Consider the following 24,867-nt stretch of genomic DNA (forward strand, 5'->3'; position numbering starts at 1 on the left):
ACTTCAAAAATATCATAAATTACCATTTTTTCTTCTTAGCATGATCTTTTCTTACACAAAAATTAAAATATTTCTTAAATAATTATTTAATTTTCTTCTCTGTGTTAGTTTCATCTTTATACAACAATAATTTGAAACAGCTAGTAATGGGCACTTCAACGAGGATATGCATCGGTAGCGCTAGTATGTAAGATCCCCAGACCACGCCCAGGTGAACTATTATCTGGAAAAAAAAAGTTTATTCATATGGGAAATAAAATATTTATAGTATTTCTATTTTGATATCATTTGGATATGATGTGAGTTTTATTAAATTTTTATTTTAAACTAGCTTTCCACCCGCAGCTTCGCCCGCGCAGTCAAAGAAAAACCCGCATAGTTCCCGTTCCCGTGGGATTTCCGGGATAAAACCTATCCTATGTCCCGGGGTAAAAAGTAGCCTATGTCCTTTCTTGGGTATCAAAATATCTTACATTAAATAGTAGAATATCTCACCACATAAAAGAAATCCGCGTGTCCAAGCTGATGCTTCGTCCCCTGCAAGTGATGTAACACACTCACGTGTATCAGAAACACGGCATATGCCAGTTTGCTGGGAATCCGCCAACCACTCCACTCAAGGATTGGGCGGATTGTGCCTGTAGTTTAGAATAATAAATAATTTAGAATAGAATAGACTGAAAAATGAAAAAAAAAAACGACGTGTGTCACTCGGGAACTGCCGCGGTAACGCTATTGCATGCTATGCCTTCAAGCCACACCTCCGCCCGTCGGAGTGGGGAGCGTGAGGTGTTTTCGTTACGGAATTTCTCGATTCGGTCCCCGCACTCAAGGCCCGTGATCGAAGCTATGCAATAACTTAATAATAAAATAAAATTACCTTCAAACTTAAACACCAAGCTCAGTATAAGGTACGACAGCAAGGCCCCAAGCAGAGCCCTGTGGGATGCCGCGTACATGATCCGCAGGGACATGGACGCTTTTCCGCCATTCGTATAGAAAATCGTTCCAGAAAAGTATACGACGAATATAAGAGGAATTATTAGCCATGTGATGTAGGCTAGTTTCTGGAAATAAGAATTTTTAATAATATTAAGCTTCTTGGAGGCTACAGTATAGATTTATTGTTGGTTTATCGAAAAAAAGGCAAAAACGTTAAGAGAAAACAATTTTTAGGCAATATCAAAGCTATTTTTGCATGTAACTAATTATTTATTTTTAACAGCATACTTTAAATAAATTAACTTTATTTTGCGAACTTAGATTTTATAATTTACTATGAGATATTTTCATAGTAATAAATATACTGTCTAACTTCCAATAAAATAACAATTAATATCAAATTAACGACGCAACACACAATTAATAAATACATAAATATCCTTTACTTTCTAGAAACAAAAAAATTATAGGAGAGGTCAGATATTATTTTTACTTCAATAAGGCCAAGGTAGTATTTACGTCCTTAATTTTATATTAATGTTCCGGGTCATTAAACTGAGGTAACAATCCCAATACTGAAATCTTTTTATTTCTAACTATTAATGAATTCCTGAAATATTCTTATAGAACTTGACCATGTCACTTCATTTGTAATAATCATGTCGTCAACATAAGAAACTTAAAACTTTTGTTCATGTAAAAATTTCGAATTAATCACGGTACAGTAATCATTTTTGTAACATCAAAATCATAATCATAAATGAAAAATGTGTGTGTGTACTAGTATACACACGTAAGAAGTGAAACTTCTTTATGACCTTATTTTTCAAAAAATAATTTATTATATGCAACTTTACAGAAATACGTCGAATCACGCGTGGTAGGGATAAGAAAAAGATGGCGCGTAACGGAAAAATATCACTCGTAACGAAAAAATGTTACACTAAATTTTTATCCAACCCCGATAAAGAAGTTTCACTTCAAAAATTTTGAAATTTTTAGTTTTTTCTATTATAATGCTATTTGTAGATAATAAATAGCATTATAATTGAAAAATAGTATTGTTTTACATGGAAGCTGATGGCATAAAGTCTGATATAAATTCATTTAGACCAAATAATACTCTTTTATTGGCACCTTCGGGTATAATAATCATTTTAAAATAAAAATGCCACTTACCCTCTTCTTCTTCAACTCAAAAGTCTTATTCTTCTGCGCATTATATATGAAAAGTCCCAGAAACATGCCGATCGCATAACACGCCATGTTGTTGTGGAACTTTATGTGCATCTTACTGAACATCTCGCTTTGGAACTTGCGGTACAGTCTGGAATGTGTTGGAATGTTTTGTTATTTTGTGGAATGTTTTGGAATTTAGTTCAAAGAGTGTGGGATTCAAATGTTTATTATTTTCATGTAATGGTTTAAAATCAAGTTCAAGGAATACACTTTTAAAATCTCTATTAATTCCATGAAATGTTTTACGATCAAGTTTAAAGATAACAGTTTTAAAATCTTTGCCATGTAGCGTTTTAAAATATTCTATGTTGATAATAAATATCATGTGTTTTATAAAATTTTCTTTGACCACAATGAGAAAAAATTACATTTTTACTGTGAAACTTTGCCAATGTACTGACTACTGAATTACCTATTTGCGTTTTCTTGACTATCGATAAACTATAGGTTGCGTTGTTTTATATGTTATGTTTATGAATTTAAATACAATTTGAATACAACAATTTGAAGAGTCCTGGATCCACACACGCTTGATCCCACACAAGCAAGACCATAAACAAGATGACCATCTCCCGAGAGATGGCAAAACCATTTTACATACAAATTTAATAATTAATTAAACTTACTCAGATATTTGTTTTTTTTCTCAGATTTATTTGTTTTATTGGAAAGATGGGTTTTTAGACAACCTGTCTAAAAACTATCATTTTTCTAAAATACAAATAAATTAAAACTTACTCTGGCTTCATAACAAGGACTCCATCAAAGTCCTGCACCCACACATGTATAGCCGGTGCCACACAACCAACAAGGAACATCAACAAAATGGCCAACTTCCTGCCGCGGGTTCGTGTGAGCATAAATAGGACCAGACCAATGGCGAACATTTGCAGTTCTGCTGCTAGATGCCTGGAATTGTTATTTTTAATGATTATAACAATAATTAACTCTGTCTATCTGTCTCTTGGTCACGGCTAAATCACATGACCGATTTGTATGAGGTACGAATATAGTTTATAGTTTGCGACCCGAGAAGGATATTTAATCCCGGAAATGACACGGGAACGGGAACTATGAGTGCTTTCATATTACAACACGGGTGAAACCGCAGGTGGTAAGCTAGAATGAATGTATCTAATATTCGTTCATTTATGGCTAATTCCAAAGAATAATTATCCTCCTATTATTGTATGGAAAAGAGATGGAAGAGTAGTATTATTTCAATTCAAATAAATAGTAGAAATCCTAATAATATTGTAGTAGTAAACAAATAAGATAAATTAGATACTGAACAATAAAATCTCTGACTTTATGGTGTGACCACATAAAAAAAGAATTAATTACTCACCAAGTCTGTATAGCACACGCCTTGTTCCCTTCCACGTAATTATTAATGAACAGCAAGTGTGACCACCAATATGTTCTACACATGTTAATGATTGGTGTCACGTGGTAGTCCCACAGTGGACCCGAACCCACGTGGCGATACCACGTGGTTATGAAACCTAGGATCACTGCGAGGCTGCCGGTTAACCTGGGAAATGGTTATTATTAACTCAGGCCCCGGAATCACAGACAAAATAGAAAATCTATTGTGTCGTGGACCGATCGGGCCGCTAGGGGCTCAATGGGTTAAAGTAAAAATACGTACTATTTGCCACCTTATACGGTAAAACTAAAAAAAAAATACAATAAAACAGCAATGGTGTTCTTTTCTTATTTTATTGGAACGAAATTTCATCATGATGCGTTGCGAAAGGGGGCTAGACGTAAGACCAAGAGTTGTAACGACACTTTTTGCGCTACAGATTGATATAAAAACACAGATGATAGTTAGTTAACAATTATTTACAGATTTTATATTGTAATATCATCGTTTTTTTTTATTCAATATAATTGCGATTTTTTCTGAAGATAAATTTTAATCATTAGAAAATTATAATAAACAATAAAAACTACATACCTGCACCATCTATAAAAGAGTATAAGCGGTAGTTGCGACCACGTGAGGCTCTTGGTGTGAGGGCTCACCTTCAGTGAGTAGACGAGCAAACACCCCGACATGAGGAAGTAGGTCTGTACTAACATCATGCCGTTGTAGATGAAGTGGTACAGAATGTTGTCGTATGTCTGGAATTAGTTAATGTTAAAATCTTAAAGAATTTAATTCTTCGTTTGCTCGTAAACTTATTTATTTATTTTATTAACCGACTTCAAAAAAAAGGAGGAGGTTATCAATTCGGCCGGTATGTTTTTTTTAAGCTATTGCATAGCTTCTATCGCGGGCCTTGAGCGCGGGGACCGAATCGAGAAATTCCGTAACGAAAAACCTCACGCTCCCCACTCCGACGGGCTCGGAGGCGTGGCTTGAAGGCATGCTATGCAATAGCTTTACCGCGGCAGTCCCCGAGTGCCACACGTCTTTTTTTATGTATGTACACCGATTACTCCGAGGTTTTTGAACCGATTTACGTGATTCTTTTTTTGTTCGATGCGGGACGGTGTCGAATTGGTCCCATAAAAATTTTATTCGGATAGGTCCAGTAGTTTTTATTTTATGAGCATTTTCGTCTGTACTTGTAAATGTTGCAAGTGCAAGTTTGAAGTCGGTTGTTTCTAACGCAGTTATCTACTTGTTTACTACTAGTATTCTTTAATACAAATGTATGGTATGTACTAAAATATACAAAAATAAAAGTAAAAACCGTTTAGTGCATTTGGCGGCTTTATCACTTAGTAGTGATCTCTTCCAGAAAATCGAGACAGAAGGTAATCAGCTCAATAAAGTTAAAAGATAGGTAGCATTCTTTTATAATCTGAGTATAACCTGTATTATTGTACAGTTATATCCAATTCGTCCAGCAGTTTATCGTGAAAGAGTAACAAACATACATACATCCTGACCTCAAAAACTTTCGCATTTATAATAATTAAACTTATTATAACATATTTTTTATGTGAAATAAATGATTTATTTATTATTTATTTATTTATTTCGAACACAATGAGTGTTAACCTAAATTTAAATACCAAACTCAATTAAATAATTTTCCAACTTTATGATATTGTCACAGGCAGCTTACCTCGACATGGTAAAACTTCATAATTTCCTGTTTAAATATGATAGTTTATGACAATATTTTTTCGTGATTTTATAAATATAAAAGACCTACTGTTTCGAGTTAAAAAGATTTAATATTGTGTGAGGCAGAGGCATCATACATTCCATATTATTTCACGCACAATTTTCTCTTCACAAAACTATTCTACATATCAAAACTGGATTGAATCTATACTAATATTATAAAGCTGTAGAGTTTGTTTATTTGTTTGAACGCGCTAATCTCACTACTACTGGTCCGATTTGAAAAATTCTTTCGGTGTTGGATAGCCTATTTATCGAGGAAGGCTATAGGCTACACACAGGCTACATTACATAACATCACGCTAAGACCAACAGGAGCGGAGCAATGCGGGTGAAACTGCGCGGAACAGCTAGTACTAAATAGGATTCATGCGAGTTTCTTTCTAATATTATTTAAAATATAAAAAGTTTATATACTTAATTGTAATTAAAGTATCTGCATATATCATACCAAAACAATTTTTGCTAAGCTGTTGTCACGAAATGAATAAATATTTAAATCATTACAAGAAATTTTGAGAATTTAATTGGCAGACAGATGATAATAAGTATTAATTTATGTTTGATTTTACGCGAGTATCATACATTTAGAAATTAAAGATTTTAACGGATTTTAAACGCAAGCGTAAAAGCACATGATATTGTAATACTGTGGTAAAAGTGTGCGAAACGTCGTGTTGGGATAATAATTATAATGTTTGAAAACCGTTAAAATATTTAATTTTCAAGATGTATTAATCCATATTTTAGAAAAGTAATTTTACCCTCTTTTTTTCATTAAATTCACATCATGTATTTGGATTTGTACTAGCAATTATATAGGTAATTAAAGACTTCACTTTGAACATAGTAATGTAATAATTACCTACATGAAACTGTTTTTATTTACGTAGGTACTTACTACTTAGTAAATTCTTATAGAATGAAGTTTCAAATATGTATCTAAGTAAAAATTTTGTGTGGTTTTATGAAACCATTGCAAAAGTGAAACTTTTTTTCACACTACAGACATTTAACTAAAAATTATCGTATTTGTACGATAATTATCGTACGTATCGTGCGTCACGTGACATGCGCTACACAGACCAAAAAGTTTGAGACGAATGACGAAGACGAAGTTTCACTTTAAAATTTAAAATACTACATAGTCATTATCTATGTATAAAATGCAATAGTAAACACATAACTTTTAAAAAAAAAATTAATATTAAGAGCTATTTAAGTGAAACTTCTTTAGGCGCGTTGAGAGCAAAATTTAAAGGTCGCGTCAAGGCAATACCGTCACGTCATGGAGTAAGGGGACGATTTTTGTATCTTTGAATCTTGCCATAGAAGTTTAACTTCTGACACGTGTGCTCGGTACACTCGCTCTTTTTTATGTATGTATGTCTGATGTTTTCACGCTCTGTAGCCTACATTTAAATATAGGGATTTTTAATTGATATATTATGATGTTTGTGTCAATGACACTTGAGTTTATCGTAATTATAAAAAACAAAATGGCGATTATGACGTAAAATTGAATACATGTGTAAGTAACGCTTTTGTATTTGAAATATGGAGGGTTTTAGTGGGAAAAATTTAAGCTGCTAAACAATGAAAAAGTTTTGAAAAATTATCATGCAGTTTAGTTTTTTAATAGAGATTCTCTGAGAACTGACATAAAGTACCGTTCAGTTATATTCTAAATTTGATCGTAAAGTGCTAACCTAGAATGAAATCTACATTTTTTTCATGCACATAATATATTATTACTTATACTTAATAAGTTACCTACATTGTTATCTCTCATCGTTTGCCGGAAAAAAAGAACATTTGCCGTTCTTACTGTAATATTATAAATGTGTGAAAGTGTGTTTGTTTGTTTGTCTTTCATGTCGCGACAGAGTGATTTTGTATTCTGATTTTTATGTCTGAAGATAGTTAGGCTAGATAGCTAGCTGTGCTAGCTAGACATAGGCAGCATAATTTCCCCGCGGTGAAACATCTCATTTCCATGGGAATTTTCTTTGATTATATGGCCGAAGCCGCGGGCGTAAAGATAGTATTATCATAATTAATAAGGTATTATTATAGTTACATATAAAAAGAAAACATATAATAAAATATTACCTTTTCAAAATCAAGTGGATTGTCAACGAAACCGCAAGCCATGAGCCACATCGTGTGAGCAAATATCATCATGAAGGTCAGAATCGATCTGAAAATAATACATTTTTTTTTAATATAATATGCATTCTTTCTTTATATTTCTATTATTCGAATTTAAGAATTATATTAAGTTTGAAAAGAAAATAACATTTATAAAAAAAATTGTATGGAGGGTAGTGAAAAAATTTCCATTGCAAACATTGATTTCAAAGTCATTAATTTGATATAAGGTATGGAGTCACTTTAGTGGTTACAGTTTATTTAAATAACACTTCAAAGTTTATTATAAGCAAAAATATGAGCTAAGTATATGACAAGTGCTTGGATCTCGGAAGGTTAGTAGTATTTTGTATAGGTCAAAGTAAAAGCAAAAAGCATTTACTACGTACGTATTTCAATAATATGAATTAGAGAAAATTCATTTTAGGTGAACTAGCAATTTATTTTTAACTAGCTTTCCACCCGCGGCATCGCCCGCGTAGTCAAAGAAAAACCCGCATAGTTCCCGTTCCCGTGGGATTTCCGGGATAAAACCAATCCTATGTCCTTTCTCGGGTATCAAAATATCTCTATACCAAATTTCATGCAAATTGGTTCAGTAGTTAAGGCGTGATTGAGTAACAGACAGACAGACAGACAGAGTTACTTTCGCATTTATAATATTAGTATGGATTTTTAAGTGCAAGATATATTTTTTCCTCTTTATTCATTAGCAAGACTATTAAGCGATAAAAAAAAGTATTCACCTCAATCCATTTATCCCCTTGAATATTTCAAATCTCTCATCGCCCGTCTCAGGCAAAATTAATTGCTTCCAGTTTCGCACAACAGAGAAACATATCAGCAACTTGTTCCCTAGAGAAACATTAAACAAGGAAAAACGTATTTTGCGCATTGAATTTTGGGGTTATAATTATGCAAACATATTCATTAGTCGCAATTATATATGTAGATTTAGCAATACTGTAGATAAGATTACAATAAAAGTTGTAACGACTAGGCCTCCTAGACATTTTTTAAGGCCTGCTACAATTTATTTTACACTAGCTGTCCGCCCCGGCTTCGCCCGTGGTACCTACATGCTTACGTTTTTTTTTATAAGAACCATCCTCGTACTTCAAGGAATAGATTCCGCAGCGCACGCGATGACAGAATTTTTATTAAGGTATTTTTTACACTTTGGGTTACATTATTGCATTTTTTGGTAAGGATCTCTAATTTTTTTGAAAATACAATATAGCCTATGTTGCTCAGTGAAGATGCAGCTTTCTAATGGTGAAAGAATTTTTGAAATCGGTCCAGTAGTTTATGCGTGAAAACCATACATACATATATAATTACAAACCTTTCCTCTTTATAATATTATTATATTAGTGTAGGCTAGATTTCCGCCCGCGTCTTCGCCCGCGTTTTCAAAAGTAAACCCGCATAGTTCCCGTTCCCGTGGGATTTCTGGGATAAAACCTATCATATGTGTAATCCAAGTTAACATCTATACGTGTGCTAAATTTCATTGTAATCGGTTCAGTAGTATTTGCGTGAAAGAGTAACAAACACACACATGCTCACAAACTTTGGCATTTATAATATTAGTAGGAAGTACCTACATAGGATTTAAATATAAAGAGAAAAAAAATAGTTTAAAAACTAGTGCCGAATTAATAATATTATGTAAAAAAATCATCACGTAGCTGATTATTTTGAACACAATTAAATTTTAAAAATAACCAGAAAAAAGAAGAAAAACGGATAATTTTTTAATAAATATACATGTTTATTTTAAAAATAACCAGCTTTTACGTTATATAAGTTGAAATCTTTTATGTTTTTGCGATCTTATAAATGCGGAAAGCGCTAAATTTCTGAATGTTTAATGTAATTTACAAGTTTAAATTACTATGTAACTTACCGTTGCTATTTTTCCCGTCCTTGCCAAGCGTTCGATTCAGTCGCCAATCATATATCGTTGCTGTAAGATTTATCATCACCAATATAAACAGACATCCACCAAACACATAATCTCCTATATCTATTTTGAAGCCTTCATTTGGTTGTTTACAGTAATAAATTGATACACTGGTATTTAAACCGTATCTTTTTCCATAATATTCGTTGATGCATCCCTCAAGGGCCGATTGTAGGTCCTCTGTATTTCCTTTATCTATTTTTGAAATGTACGATTTACATCTACGAGTTACACATATTCCATGGTCTAAATAGGTATAGTTATAATGTACTATTTCGTCTGCTGAGTATATCTGAAAAATATTTTCAAATTATATTCAAATTCAAATTCAAATTTTCAAATTTCATTTATTTACAAGAATGTAGTTACAAAAAAGGTGTTGTTACAATATTAAGGCGCTAATACATTCTACCCACTATTTGGGTGTGTATAAATACATGCATTCCATTTTTTGAGTCTAATTAACTTTTTATTACTAGTATTTTCTCACATTTACATCTCTGACTTCTCAGTTACAAATTGTATGATTGTTTTGTGTGTATTTTTATCCTAACAATTAACATATTTTACTAATACTATTGTCTGTAAATAATTTAGACTAACGAACTCATTTCAAGTAACTTTAAAAAAAAGGAGGGAGTTCTCAATTCGTCTGTATTTTTTTAGATTTGTTACCCTAGATCTTTCGAGTTTCGACTGGATATAAAAGTAAAGTCCCATGTCCCCTAGTGGGGTAAGGGGCAGATGCATTATACACCTGTTTCACTGATCGATTTTCTTTAGGGACAAGTAGGTGATCAGCCTTCTGAGTCCTGCCAGACTGAGACTTTTTTTTCTTCGTCTCTACCGGGAATCGAACCCAGGACCCCTCGGTTCTACGCTGACGCGTCAACCACTGTACCAAGTTGGCGGTCTTCGACTAAATATTCTTATTACATGATTCTTTTTTTTTATTTGAAGGATCGATCCTTTTTGCCTTCCGGTTGGTCATATTAAAATGTTGTCTAATTTAGTGAAGGTGGTTTAGTTTTAATTAATTATTCAATACATAATTAATTCTATAGGCTTACCTCAATCATTTGCATTAGTTCATTTTTGGGATTTGCCGTGAGAGAGATGCTCACGAGGCAATATAGACCATCATCTTGGCTCAAACATCGGCCATAGTTGTCCAAATGGAAGAGGGGTGGCATCCGCGCGTGTTCAGTTTCTAGAATTTAAAAAGAAAATAAATATAATTAACCAAGATACTTAATATTATAAAGCTGAAGATTTTGTTTGTTTGAACACACCGATCTCAGGAACAACTGGTTCGATTTGAAAAATCGGTGTTAGATAGCCCATTTATCGATGAAGGCTATACAATATACATATATCATCACGCTAAGACCAACAGGGGCGGAGGCCGGAGCAATGCGGGTCACACCACGGAGCACAGCTAGTGTGTAATATAATACAGTGACTCATTTTTAATCTTAAAATAATAATTTTGCCCATATTTCAAACATTTTTCATTGATATACAACATTACAGTATATCAATTAAAAATTTTGTACTCTTTGGTCGAAATGTGATGTTGTCTATAGGTAAGACCTTCCTCATAATTTAACTTATTACCTACATTAATTCTATAATTCAATTTGGATAGATTTTTGTGTGGTTGGGAATTGAATTAGATACGCTTTTCATAGATTTGTTGCTTTTTTATTATTTTATCTATTTGCTAATTATTGGTATTTCTTCTTCAGTATCAAGTAGTACTGACATGCTTGTTTCAGCCGTGGGACGTCCACTACTGGACAAAGGTCTCCCTCAGGGTTTTCTACCACGACCGGTCACTGGCGGCCTGCGTCCAGCGGCTCCTTACCACTCGGACCAGGTCGTCTGTCCATCTTGTGAGTGGTCGTCCTACGCTTCGTCGCCCAGTACGTGGTCTCCATTCGAGAACCTTTCTGTCCCAACGGTTCTGCGGGCTATGTGCCCAGCCCATTGCCACTTCAGCGTGCTAATCCGGCGAGCTATGTCGGTGACACCGGTTCTCCTACGGATCTCCTCATTTCTGGTTCGATCTCGTAGGGAAATTCCGAGCATAGTCCTTTCCATAGCACGTTGAGCGACGCTGAGCTTGTGCACAAGGCCCAGGGTTAGAGACCACGTACTCATTTAATAAGTACTGGCTTATTTATTAAATTCTTCGCCAAAAACCTTTATAATCTAGTAAATATACCCGAAGTTATCGTTCTTACGTATGTACCAGTAAAAGTTGTTTTTGTTTATTCTGTGATACGTGTAGAATCAATTAATTTCTCAATACGGAAAATTTTAACTGACCCTGTATCGAACTTTAATGAACAACTTGGAAATGTTTGTGACTAATCTCATGACTTCCTGATATTAATATTGTTTTTGATGTGAAGCTTCTGAGAATCAAATTTCAAGGTCGCGTCATCGCAATACCGTCACGTCATGGAGTGAGGCGACGGTTTTGATATCTTTGAACCTTTCCAAAGAAATTCAGAAACGTGTGCTCGGGTCACACGTTTTTTTTATAAATTGTATAACCTTGGTAATCACCTGATATTGTGTCAATAGTTTAAAAATTTGGTTAAAATGGAATAAATCCATTTTTCATTCACTGCAAATAGCCCTATTTTTTGAGGTTTTGCATAAAGATCAGGAATCCGTTGCTTACGACAAGAAAATAATTAGATAACTTTAAATGGTTCTAATTGAAATAGTTTATTGTTATTTTGATACAAAAAATATTATGATAGGTTAGAAATAATCTAAAAAAACAGAAACACAATCGATATTTTCATATTAAAACATTGAAAGCGAGTTTTTAGTTTGTAAAACTAAATACATATTTTTTTAATTTTCACTGAACCTACGTAATAGTAGGTACCTACTACATAAATTCGAATTATGTACCTATATATACAAGGATAAGGGATAAACCGAACAGAGCATTTATTAAAGCAGAGTAAAAATAAACATAATATTGGTTTCTCTGTAAGTGACAAAAGTCAAGAGCAAGGACAGTACTTTCGATGACATTTAACCCACTTAGGGTATTCCAAGATTAATCATAAGTTTAACAAATCACACATTTTAACGAAGGAACATTAAACTTTATTTTTTTAAAGTGGGGAAATCTTGCATAGATACCCACGGCCTCCGGCGCCGTGGGTTATGTCGGATTCCTACCGACCAAAACCCCACTGTGTTCCGTCAAGCCCATAGGTCAAGCCGCATCAACGACGGGGCCACGGGTATAGGTAGAATTCGTCTTTACCAAAAAGATAAAGTTCATAGTCAAGTTTAAATATTTTGTATGTACAATTTTTAATTCCTAAGGCTTCGTTCACCCGGTGTAAAAGGTTAAATTTATTAGGGTGAAATCAATTTATTTCCTGCACGCCTGCTTCGTCCCGAACACCCTCGAACTTCACTATCGAATCCGAGGTCCGACCACTGAACACTGCTATTAATTATTATTGCGTGCGAAATAAAATATTTCTTTAGCTCATGTGTTAATAATCTATATAAGTATGTAATATGTAAAATTTCATCCAAATCCCATAAAAGAGTTTTACTAATAAACATTCATACATGATACACACATCCATCCATACATATTTTAAAAACTTTAGCGTTTATAATATTATTAGCTTACCGCCCGCAGCTTCGCCCACTTTGTCTAACACCTAATAAATTATATACTAAAACCTTCCTCTTGAATCACTCTATCTATTAAAAAAACCGCAATAAAATCCGTTGCGTGGTTTTAGAGATTTAAGCACACAAAGGGACATAGGGACAGAGTAAGCGACTGTTTTATACTAAGTATGTAGTGATTAGTATGATTTGCACTCATCAATTCATCAATATAAAAGCGAATATCCAATCAAAAAATCTTTGATTCAAAAATTATAATCAAATAAATTTTTCACAAATTCAGGGCCGTTATTGATTTTACAAACTTGTTTAGACCTATATTTAATACATAGTAATTGATCCACTAACCTTTGAACAGCTGTAACTTCCCATACACATACATATCAACAAACTTATTATTTTATTATTTTTTTCACTTTAAAATCATTATTAAAAACATTTATGAGGCTTTGATTCTAATGGAGCTACGATTAAATACAACATAAATACGCAATTCTTTTCTTTTTCATGTTCTAAATTCAAATTTCAAAACGATGAGCTTAAAAAAAAAACAAGTAAGCAAAGGAATCTGGGAACTACCAAAAAAAAAAAACAAAAAACGGTTTAGTAGATTTTTTTCAAATTAAAAATATAATATAAGTAAATTTTAACCGAAAAAAGCACAGAGTCTTTTGGAAAACGAACAAAGAGGCACAATATAAAATTATGATTTTAAATTATGATATTAATCTTTCTGTATCTGAAAAAAAGTCTTTTTCATTCCATTTTTAAAATAATTTTCCCGCGCAATTATTTACAACAATAAATCATTTTTAAATTAGTTTCATTGTGTCGTTTATTATATTTAAGTTTTTGTTCACATTATTGTAAATACTTATAAAACAAAAACAGTGATTCATTGATTCGCAAAATGTAAGTAGATTATAGTTTAATTAAATTGTATTAGAAAGACTTTAGTTTAATAATAATATTTAATTTCAAATTTATAATATGAATTTAAATATAAAATTGTATGAGCTTCAACTTTTAAAAGTTAATTTTCTACGCATTCTTAGGTCATGGTTAAAATTTATGTATATATATGTACAATGTACATAGATTGGTATGAGCAGATCCTATTTACTTAAATTATCCGTAGTAATCTATACTAATATTATAAAGAGGAAAGATTTGTATGTATGTACCTATGTATGTATGGTTTTCACGCATAAACTACTGAACCGATTACAATGAAATTTAGCGCACATAGAGGGTAACTTGGATTAACACATAGGATAGGTTTTATCCCGGAAATCCCACGGGAACGGAAAATATGCGGGTTTTCCTTTGAAAACGCGGGCGAAGCCGCAGGCTGAAATCTAGTAGTTATTATAATTGATTAAAAAGTTTTCCCTCAAAATCTTTCAACCATTTTAGACATGTACTCACTGTACGGATTGTCTTTTAAAATGCTCAAATTTAAAATAAATTATCATTCCGACCGCGGTAGCCCGTGTAGTCCCAGGAAAACCCGCAACATCGCTAGCTATCTGTGTACGAAATTTCATCGAAATCGGTTTGGTAGTTTAGCCGTGAATGAACAGAAAGACAGACAAAGCTACTTTCGCAAATAAGAAATTGTGTAATGTAATGTGACATGTGTTCTTTATAAAAAAAAAGTATTTTTATTTTTATATCTTTGTATCTTCTACGCAACTAAGTTTGAATTAATCAAGTATTTTTCATTAATAATAATAATTTATGAATTGATATTTATTAACCGTTGGCTCTACTTTACAATTTTACTTAAAACTTAACGAGATCACGATAAAGGTCTCATAACCTTCTGCAGGGTCGGCCAATTTTGATTGCCAGTGCTCAAACAGTCAAACTACGCGAAATTAAAAAAAAATCTTACACAAATTATACGTTTTATACATACGTTTTATACACAAGCGAAGGGATTTGTAGTTTTGCATACACTGATCACGTAAAAAATACCTACTTAAACAACAAAATTACATCAAAAATTTGCTAAATTTTTCCTTAAAATCCATGTTTTCTTCTCTAACTTCGCGCAACCGGTTCGTTAATGTGAGCATTTTTTCTATGAAAACATAATTTTAAAGGATAGCTCACGTGCTGGTGGCAAAGTTAGGCGGGTTGCTTGTTATGGGTGTAAACATAGAGTTTTAAGAATTCATCTATTTGACAAAATAAAATGCGTCTGGAATTTTTTAAGAATTTTTTACGTACTCAGCGTACCTATGCAAAACTATAGCCTCCTTTGAGCTTAGTATACCTACCAACAGTGGGACATCCTGTATATTAAACATTTAAAAAAATAAACTTAAAAAGGGATGTCGCTTGATTACTATATAACACTAGCTGCGCTTCGCGGTTTCATCCCCGTGGCTCCGCTCCTGTTAGTCTTAGCGTAATGATATATAGCCTAGGCTTTCTCTATAAATGGGCTATCTAAAACTGAAAGAATTTTTCAAATCGGACCAGTAGTTCCTGAGATTAGTGCGTTCAAAAAAACAAACAAAGTCTTCAGCTTTATACTTAATATTAGTATAGATTAATATCGAAATAATCAATAAATAGGGGCATAAGAATGTGGTTCTGTAGTAGGTAATTTATGCATTATTATGAATTAATTTAAAACCAGACCCTCCTGTCAGTAATTAAATGTTATAAGTAGGCCTAGTCATAGAAGGTAGTTTTTTGAAATTTAATTTTTAATGCAAACTTCTCTATTTCATAATTTTTTTGGTACCTACAATAAAGTACAGTAAAATCAAAGTACTGTGTAATATAATAAACGCAAAAGTTTATGAGAATGCAGGTATGTAGTTATGTTTGTTCACAGATCACAGAAACTACTCTATGTGTTTGTTACTCTTTCTCTCGCAAACCACTGAACATATTTTGATAATACATATTATAATATATAGAAATAATTGTTTTTGTCCTTGTTTTAATTAAATAGTTAGGATTTGAAGTTTCATAATCCATGTTTATCTGTAAGAAAATGAGGTTAGATAATATATTAGAAGGTTATCTGAACTAATATTACATAGAGAAAACATTAGTGTTTTTTGTATGTGTTTGTAATGTTATTACACACAAGTCATAACTGCGTTAAAAACAACCGACTTCAAACTTGCAGTTGCAACATTTGCAAATACAGACAAAAATGTTCATAAAATAAAAACTACTGGGCCTATCCGAATAAAATTTTTATGGGACCAATTCGACACCATCCCGCATCGATCAGGTATCCGTTGGTGCACCATTCAGATCGTCCGACCATTGCTTGATCCGCAGTGAAGTTCCCGTCAGCCTCGTCCATCGGCAAGAACAGGCAGCCTGCCGCCGAGTTTGGCATTTTAAATCAGCCGACTGGGATGGGATGCGTGCATTCTTCGCGTCTTACCCATGGGGCCGAGTTTGCTTTTCGACGGATGATCCGAACGTCTGCGCCAATTCTGTTGCCGATGTGGTTCTGCAGGGTATGGAATTTTTCATTCCATCCTCTGTAGTTCCCGTTGGTGGCAAAACTAAGCCTTGGTTTAATCGCTCCTGCATGAAAGCATCCCATCGCAAACAGGAACAATTCCAAGCTTGGGCTCTGGCGCAGTCGGTATCTGATCCTAGCACTGCAACTTTTAAAAAAAAGTACAACTCCGCTTCCCGGGCTTACAAAAAGGAGATAGCCACGGCGAAGGCTGGTTATATTAATAGGCTTGGGCAGAAACTTGCTAAACTTCCATCAGGAACCCGGGCTTTTTGGTCGCTGGCTAAGGCTATCCAAAATAACTTTAGCCGGTCTTCGTATCCACCCATGCGCAGAAAAGATGACACTCTGGCTCACTCTGCAAAAGACAAGGCTGACCTCTTGGGCTCCATTTTCGCGGCGAACTCTAATCTGGATGACAAAGGCTTCTCACCGCCCTCCATCCCAAGGTGTAACTCTTCGATGTCGGAAATCCGGTTTACGCAAAAAGCTGTACGAAAAGCACTCCTCTCCTTGGACACTTCTAAATCGAGTGGGCTTGATGGCATTTCCCCTTCTGTGCTGAAAACGTGCGCACCGGAACTTACACCGATTCTGACACGCCTGTTTCGGCTCTCGTATTCAAAGCGTATCTTTCCGAACTCATGGAAGATTGCCTTGGTGCACCCGATCCCAAAAAAAGGCGATCGCACAGATCCGGGAAACTATAGACCTATCGCCATAACCTCTATACTCTCCAAAATAATGGAAGGAATTATAAACTGCCAGCTCCTGGGTTATTTAGAGGAAAACCAGTTATTAAACGATCGCCAATATGGCTTTAGACACGGTCGTTCTGCTGGAGACCTCCTCATCTACTTAACCCACAAATGGGCGGAAGCAGTAGAGAGCAAGGGGGAGGCGTTAGCTATAAGTTTGGACATTGCCAAGGCCTTCGATCGGGTCTGGCACAAGGCACTTATCTCAAAACTTCCATCCTACGGACTACCTGGGGGACTGTGCGAATGGGTCGCTAGCTTTCTCGCTGGCAGGAGCATCCAGGTCGTTGTAGATAAATGCTGGTGTACCCCAAGGCTGCGTGCTATCACCTACGCTGTTCCTCCTGCACATCAATGATATGTTGCTTACCAGCAACATACATTGCTATGCGGATGACAGCACGGTAGATGCGAGTTACTCCGGCCATGCAAAATCCCCCAAGGAAACTATAGATGAGAGTCGAATAAGCCTTGTCTCTTCTATTGAGACCTCCCTGGAACAGGTCTCGGAATGGGGTAGACTTAACCTCGCGTTTTCGGCAAAAAAGTCTCCTTTTAGCACTGCACCTCGCTTTCAGGGCACTATCCTCAGTACTTCGCCCCACATCGGAATCCTTGGCGTTGATATTTCGAGTGACGTCCAATTTCGTGGTCATTTGGAAGAAAAAGCAAAACTGGCCTCCAAAAAGTTGGGTGTGCTCAATAGATCGAGAGAGTACTTCGAGCCAAATCACCTGCTGTTACTATATAAAGCGCAGGTGCGACCTCACTTGGAGTACTGCTCTCATCTATGGGCTGGCGCCCCAAACTGCCATCTTCTTCCACTTGACCGCATTCAACGTCGAGCAACTCGAATTATCAACGACCACAGGCTAACCGAAAGGCTCAACCCTCTCTCTTTAAGAAGGGACTTAGGGAGTCTTGCCATATTTTACCGAATGTACCACGGGGAGTGCTCCGAGGAACTTTTTGACCTTATTCCGGCAGCTCAATTCCACCATCGCACACCCCGCCACAAAAACCTATTCCATCCTCACCATCTGGATGGTTGGCGCAGCACAACAGTACGTTTCAACCGTAGCTTTCTTCCACGGACATGTAAGCTTTGGAACAATCTACCATCAGCTGTGTTTCCGAGGAACTATGACTTGGGGACTTTTAAGAAAAGAACATATCAGTTTCTCAAAGGCCGAAAGCAAGCCGCCTCTTAATTCACGGACAGCTCCTCCCATCTCTTTGTTCCGTTTTTATCCCATCCCATTCCCCTCTTTGGTAGGCAACACTCACAACTTACGTTGTGGACGTCTATGGGCGACGCACTTCGCTATTAACATCAGGCATTGCCTCTGCTCGTTTGCCCTCCAATAATATAAAAAAAAAAAAAAAAAAACAAAAAAAGAATCACGTACATCGGTTCAGAAACCTCGGAGTAATCGGTGTACATACATAAAAAAAAAACATACCGGCCGAATTGATAGCCTCCCCCTTTTTTTGAAGTCGGTTAAATACCGTCAATTTTAATATTCAACCGCAGAAATATACATTTTCCTGAGTCACGTAGGCTATGATATTTTATTTCATATTTATCCCGGATGAAACCGAGCGAGCGGACCCGGGACAAGCGCCTAGTAACTATTTTTAATTAATAGCTGCGTTCCGCGGTTACACCCGCGTGGCTTCGCCCCTGTTGGTCTTAGCGTGATGATAGCCTATAGCTTTTCTCGATAAATGGGCTATCTAACACCGAAAGAATTTTTCAAATCGGACCAGTAGTTTCTGAGATTAGCGCGTTCAAACAAACAAACTCTTCAGCTTTATAATATTATTGTATACATTTATTATTTTTGTAGTGTATTACATAATAATATATTTACAATATTTACATCATTTCATTATCTATTAAACATTCGACGTTGCTAAATCGTGACCGACATTTTTCCTACAAATATTAAAGTCGAGAAAAACATGCATTTTCGTCAGTTTTTAAGTACCTTATACTATAATACTATAAAAATGATTATGTAATAATTTAACTTAATACACGATATACTTACATAGTATAAAGGTAAACCGTTTACTATATTTCCACTTAACATTTTTTATTTCATTTAATTTTTCCCCTCTACATTGACCAAATAACTTGAAAGTAAAAGAAAGAGAACCCGAAAAATAATAATTTTATAGGTTCTTTTATAGTCTAAAGGTCATTTTCATAATTTTTTAAAGTTCATATCAGTGATTTAGGAATATAGTGTAAAATAATAATAGGAATTAGTACTCTTAGGCTTGTAAAATATAAATAATGATTAATTAATTAATTACTTATATTTCATACGCAAAATTTAAAAAAAAATGTGTTTTGTAAGAACTAATTTGCGTTTTGATCTATGTATATTTCTGGTGACATCCTAATTTATTCAATTTCAATTATGTAAAGGACACATGTATCTATATCTTTTAAATATTTCTAGAACAATCTACAACTAAAATTAATAAAGTAAAAGAACTCACCATTAAGTCTATAACAATATACATCACGACATGAAAACAATAAAACAGTTAAACACACAATTAATAACATTTTTTGCGATAAAATTTCACAACGCGAGCACCTCGTTCGGAAATTTCAATTAAATGAATAATTTAAGGTCAGCATCCGCTATACATTTATTTATAAGTACAGAAGTTCAAAAGCGAAGTAACGACGGGTTGTACGGACTTAATTTTTGACCTTAACACTGCTGGTTAAGCGCGAGTTTGTCAAACGCCTCGAGGGTTCTGAAATCGGAAAGGTTTTGGGAAATTTCTACAAAATACAAAAAATAATAAAATCTAGTAGTAAATGGATTGGAAACTACATCTTTATAAAAATAAATTGGCATTCTTTACGTTTTTTTTTATAGGCACAAGGTTCTTATGGAGAGAAACCACCAAAAAGGAGCAATAGGGCAGAACATCGTCTGCCTGTAATGTAATTTTTTTTATTTTTATTTATTACTCTTTAATAAAACTATACATGGAAACTTATTGCTAATTTATACAAAACAAAACAAGAAAAGTATAGTTTATTAGGCGGCCTTATATCACTTAGAAGTGATCTCTTCCAGGCAACTTGGGCAAAAGGTAACATTTAACAGTTCTTTGGCATATTATGATGATTGAGTTAGTTACAAGTTACTTAGAATGTAAAATTAAATTGTAATATTGACATGATTTTAAAAGAACAACTAAGTATGGAGTTTCCTGCCGGTTCTTCTCCATAGATACTGCTTTCCGAATCGGTGGTAAATATTAAAAATATGTAATGACGATTCGAAACTGCTTCTAAAAGAAGTCTATTTGAATAAATAAATATTTGAGTTTGAGTTTGATATTATTTATAGCCTATGCCCTATGTCCTTCCTCAATAATTAATGGGCTATCTAACACCGAAAGAATTTTTCAAATCGGACTAGTAGTTCCTGAGCTTAGCGCGTTCAAACAAACAAACTCTTCAGCTTTATACTATAACAGTATAGACATTATAGTATAGATAGGGCATACAATAAACAGTTATTTTCTGCTGTTTACAAATGATTAGAGACATCAACGTAGGTACTACCCCGCGGGACTCTAAAAATTAAGACGTAAGTATTTCCAAAATTATATTAATTAATTTCCTCACACACACATTGCAAACACTAATATTTTTTATAATCCACAATTAAATACAAAATAATTTCATAATTATTTAACATTTTCAGTTTTATTTACGGCCTTTTCTATATTTCAAACAATTACCTAGTCATATACTTACGTAACAGTAATAATAATAACTTTTAAATTTTGTTTGTAAAATAAATTTTAAAATCTAAGATTTTATAGAAATTAGCACTTCTTCATAGAAGATTATAGATAGCCATAATCAGACAATTTTATAATTATAGCTAAATGAATAAAAGACATCCTTGTTTTATAAATAAAATTCTTTTTTTGGCCAAAAAAAAATATTATTATATTCTATTATGTAACCATGTAGGTACATTGTCTTTAGTAAACCTCTGCTCTTTCTTACAAATAAACTAGCTGCGCTTCGTGGTTTCACCCGCGTGGCTCTTCTCCTGTTGCGTTGGTCTTAGCGTAATAATAAATAGTCTATCGCCTTCCTCGATAAATGGGCTGTCTATCACCGAAAGAATTTTTCAAATCGGACCAGCAGTTCCTGAGATTAGCGCGTTCAAACAAACAAACAAACTCCTCAACTTTATAATAGTTAAAGATATTATATAAAATAGAAATCAATTATTAATATTATAATATTATCAGTCCTTGGACATTATTAATAGTCCATCAATTTTTTGGTTCTATTTGTGAAATAGTTTAAAATAAGTTTTGAGTATGGAAATAAATTTCATCTTGGGTTGAAATCTTACAGAAATAAAAATGTGCATTGACCCCATCGCAAAAAAAGGTAAAGAAAGTAAAAAAGATGGATAATTGAATTAATATTATGTTTAATCCAAATCTTCGAGTTCAAAGATTCCACTAATTCAATTTTCTTATTGCAGTTCATAATTTTTTATCGAGTATTGACTTATGGCCATTGGCTTGTTTGTGAATGTATGGAAAATGGACGCATGTTTGTTATTCTTTCACGCAAAAACAGCTGATCGGATCTCTATGAAATTTGGTATAGAGATAGATTATAGTCTGGATAAGCTTAATTTATATTTTCAAGCAAGTAGTAACTTTATTTTGAAGAGAGTTCATCAGTTCAGTGGTTGCATCGGAAATATTATGGAATACGATTTTCAGAGATATTTCATAACAGTTCGAGTGTGAGAAAATGTAGAGGGAAATATTCGATTTTTTATTTTATATTACACTAGCTTTCCACCCGCGGCTTCGCCCGCGCAGTCAAAGAAAACCCGCATAGTTCCCGTTCCCGTGGGATTTCCGGGATAAAACCTATCCTACGTCCCGGGGTAAGTAGTGTCCTTTCTCGGGTATCTAAAAATCTTATAATATTAGTATGGATTTGGATTCCTAACCCTAACATACATTCATTCAACTGTCTCCTAAGATCAACGTTACTTGTTTTGTTCATAGGGTAATTGCGCCTGTTCGCGTCCACCTGCCTATTCGCGTCCATTTTGCGGACATATTTTAGAAAATTCACGAAAATAAGTATACTTTAAGTAAAATTGTAATAAGAAAAATTTTCGATAATACCTCAATGTATAAGAGACATGCACACATATTCAAAATATGCCTGCGGACCGCCTATCCTATTAAAAAAAATATTTAATTTTGGCTATTAAACGAGAGAGCTAAAACGCGCGGGATTTTGAGAAAAAGAATAGTGCGCAGCGTCGCGCTTGACGGTAAGTATCATAATGATAAATGTGAATTTTTGAATATGTAACTGTTTCTTTACTTTGTTAACAAAACATGGAATAGTATGGATTATAAATCAACTTATTTCTTTTACAATTAATAGCAAAAATAAGGTGGACGCGAATTACTACACCGAATTTGTACAACTCCCATTTTGCGTCCACGGTGGGCGCAAACTATAACCCTTAGTGCATAACAATAGAACATATTGCGTCCACATTGTTTTTCATTACTTAGCAATGAATTGTTTGTTAAAATATGTAATTTAAAATAGATTGTAAATTTTTGACTAAGACCACATTCAAATTAGCAAATTTTTATGCTATTTTTTACTTTGATATCCGTCCGTCTGTATGTCCGTCTGCTGGTCTGTCTTTCTGTCAAAACCCTTTTTCTCAGTAACGCGTGGAGGTATAAAGCTGAAATTTATATTGAATACTCAAATCTACGGTCCCTTGAAGCAGTGAAAAAATCAAACTTAGAAGCCAAAGCAATCAAAAGATACAGCCGTTTATGCTGAAAATTTTCGCAAATTTCGACATTTGCAAGGGAATCGAAACCTATAGGGTACTTAACGTGAATACAGCCACTTGAAGTTTGGTACGAAGCAACGTCTTATAGCACAAATAAGGGAAACATTGAAAAAATAATCATTTACAGTTAAAACATATGAAAAAAACAGGATAATACGGAACCCTCAGTGTGCGAGTCCCACTCGCATTTGGCCGGTTTTTATTAAATAACTATATTCGTAAATAAATAATTTATTGAAATCTAATTTTTATTTGCATTTATCTGATAAAATATCACCCAATACACTCTTAATTCCTTTTCTAAGCTGGTGGACGCGAACTGCTCCACGGGTGGACGCAAACTGGAATTTTTGGACGCGAACTGGGTAAAACGCCTAATTCTGCTATTTGTCTAGATAAATAAAAACCACATGATATTTCCAACACAATTGAAAGTAAATCTTAAAATAGACTATGTAACAAACATGTTACATAAATTTTGCGTTGAAATTTGTTCTGAAACATTTTTATTTTCTCCTTCTTTCCAACTGCACTAAGTGGACGCGAACAGGCGCAATGACCCTAACTAAATCACAAATGTGTGTAAAACGTGCAAGTTACATCCAAATGTATCCGTATACAAACATGTATTTTTAAAATAGCCGAAACAATTTTTAATCTCCTTAATCCATTTTTAATAACTCAGGCGCCGGAATCACAGACACAATAGAAAATCTATTATGTCGTGGACCGATCGGGCCGCTCGGGGCTCATGGGTTAAAATTAAACTGACATAATAATAATATGACGTATAGAAGATGTATAGAAAATTACTTGAAAAAGTGTTAAACATCGAGGTCACTATCATAAAGTGGTTAGACCGGCCCTATTCGTCTTTGAAATGCAACTACAACTTAAAACAGTTTAAATATTTAATACCACGGTTAGCATAATATCACAGTTGATAATAATTAGTAATTACCTACTATTAGTTCTATGTTACCAATAACGCCATCTATTAGCAAAATAAGCAAATCTCAATGCAAAAGACAACTTAAAAACAGTTTAGTTTAACAGTTAATTTTTAAAGAACAAGTAACATAATATTACTACTATATTTTATTATATGAATATGATTCCAACAGCGACATCTATTTAAAACTAAAAATGCTTCTAACTATAGAAACCTATTTACTAACGCCTGTCGCACATGTGTGTAATTATTCGTAATTACATATTTACCCTTATTTTAATGGGCGCTATAAATTCTTACAAGACCTAAATAATTTTTACACGCTTTATATTAGCTTCACCTGTATGTTTGTATGTTTGTAACCGACTTCTTTGGGCGCGATTTTGACCCACTTTAAACGGCCAGATTTCGTTCAAACTTTGTAGATTTATTGAGGACCGATGACAATAGGTACACTAATTTGATAAAATTTTCTATTTTTTAGTTCGGTTTTCTATAAAAAGCGTGTTTTTTTAGTTTTTTTAAACTACCATTATTATTAAATTATATCGGCTAGGAATGCGTAGATAGACGCCTGGATGGATGAATGCGGGTTTGGTTGAAAATGATAATCACTATCTTATAAAAC

General features: G+C 34.0%; 1 protein-coding gene across 1 annotated transcript; it reads right to left on the bottom strand.

Moving 5' to 3' along the window:
- LOC123699342 (O-acyltransferase like protein-like) lies at positions 1-20,081 on the bottom strand. The gene is made up of 12 exons (XM_045646270.1): positions 19,890-20,081; positions 10,514-10,653; positions 9,387-9,735; positions 8,224-8,332; positions 7,439-7,526; positions 4,145-4,311; positions 3,530-3,715; positions 2,920-3,090; positions 2,122-2,269; positions 881-1,067; positions 496-638; positions 1-223 (listed from the first exon to the last, which is right to left on the bottom strand). The coding sequence occupies exons 1-12, from the start codon at positions 19,957-19,959 to the stop codon at positions 83-85; spliced, it is 1,899 nt and encodes a 632-aa protein (XP_045502226.1). The 5' UTR covers positions 19,960-20,081; the 3' UTR covers positions 1-82.
- Positions 20,082-24,867: the final 4,786 nt, after the last annotated feature.

Source organism: Colias croceus, chromosome 17, assembly GCF_905220415.1.
Source record: "Colias croceus chromosome 17, ilColCroc2.1".
Taxonomy (NCBI): domain Eukaryota; kingdom Metazoa; phylum Arthropoda; class Insecta; order Lepidoptera; family Pieridae; genus Colias; species Colias croceus.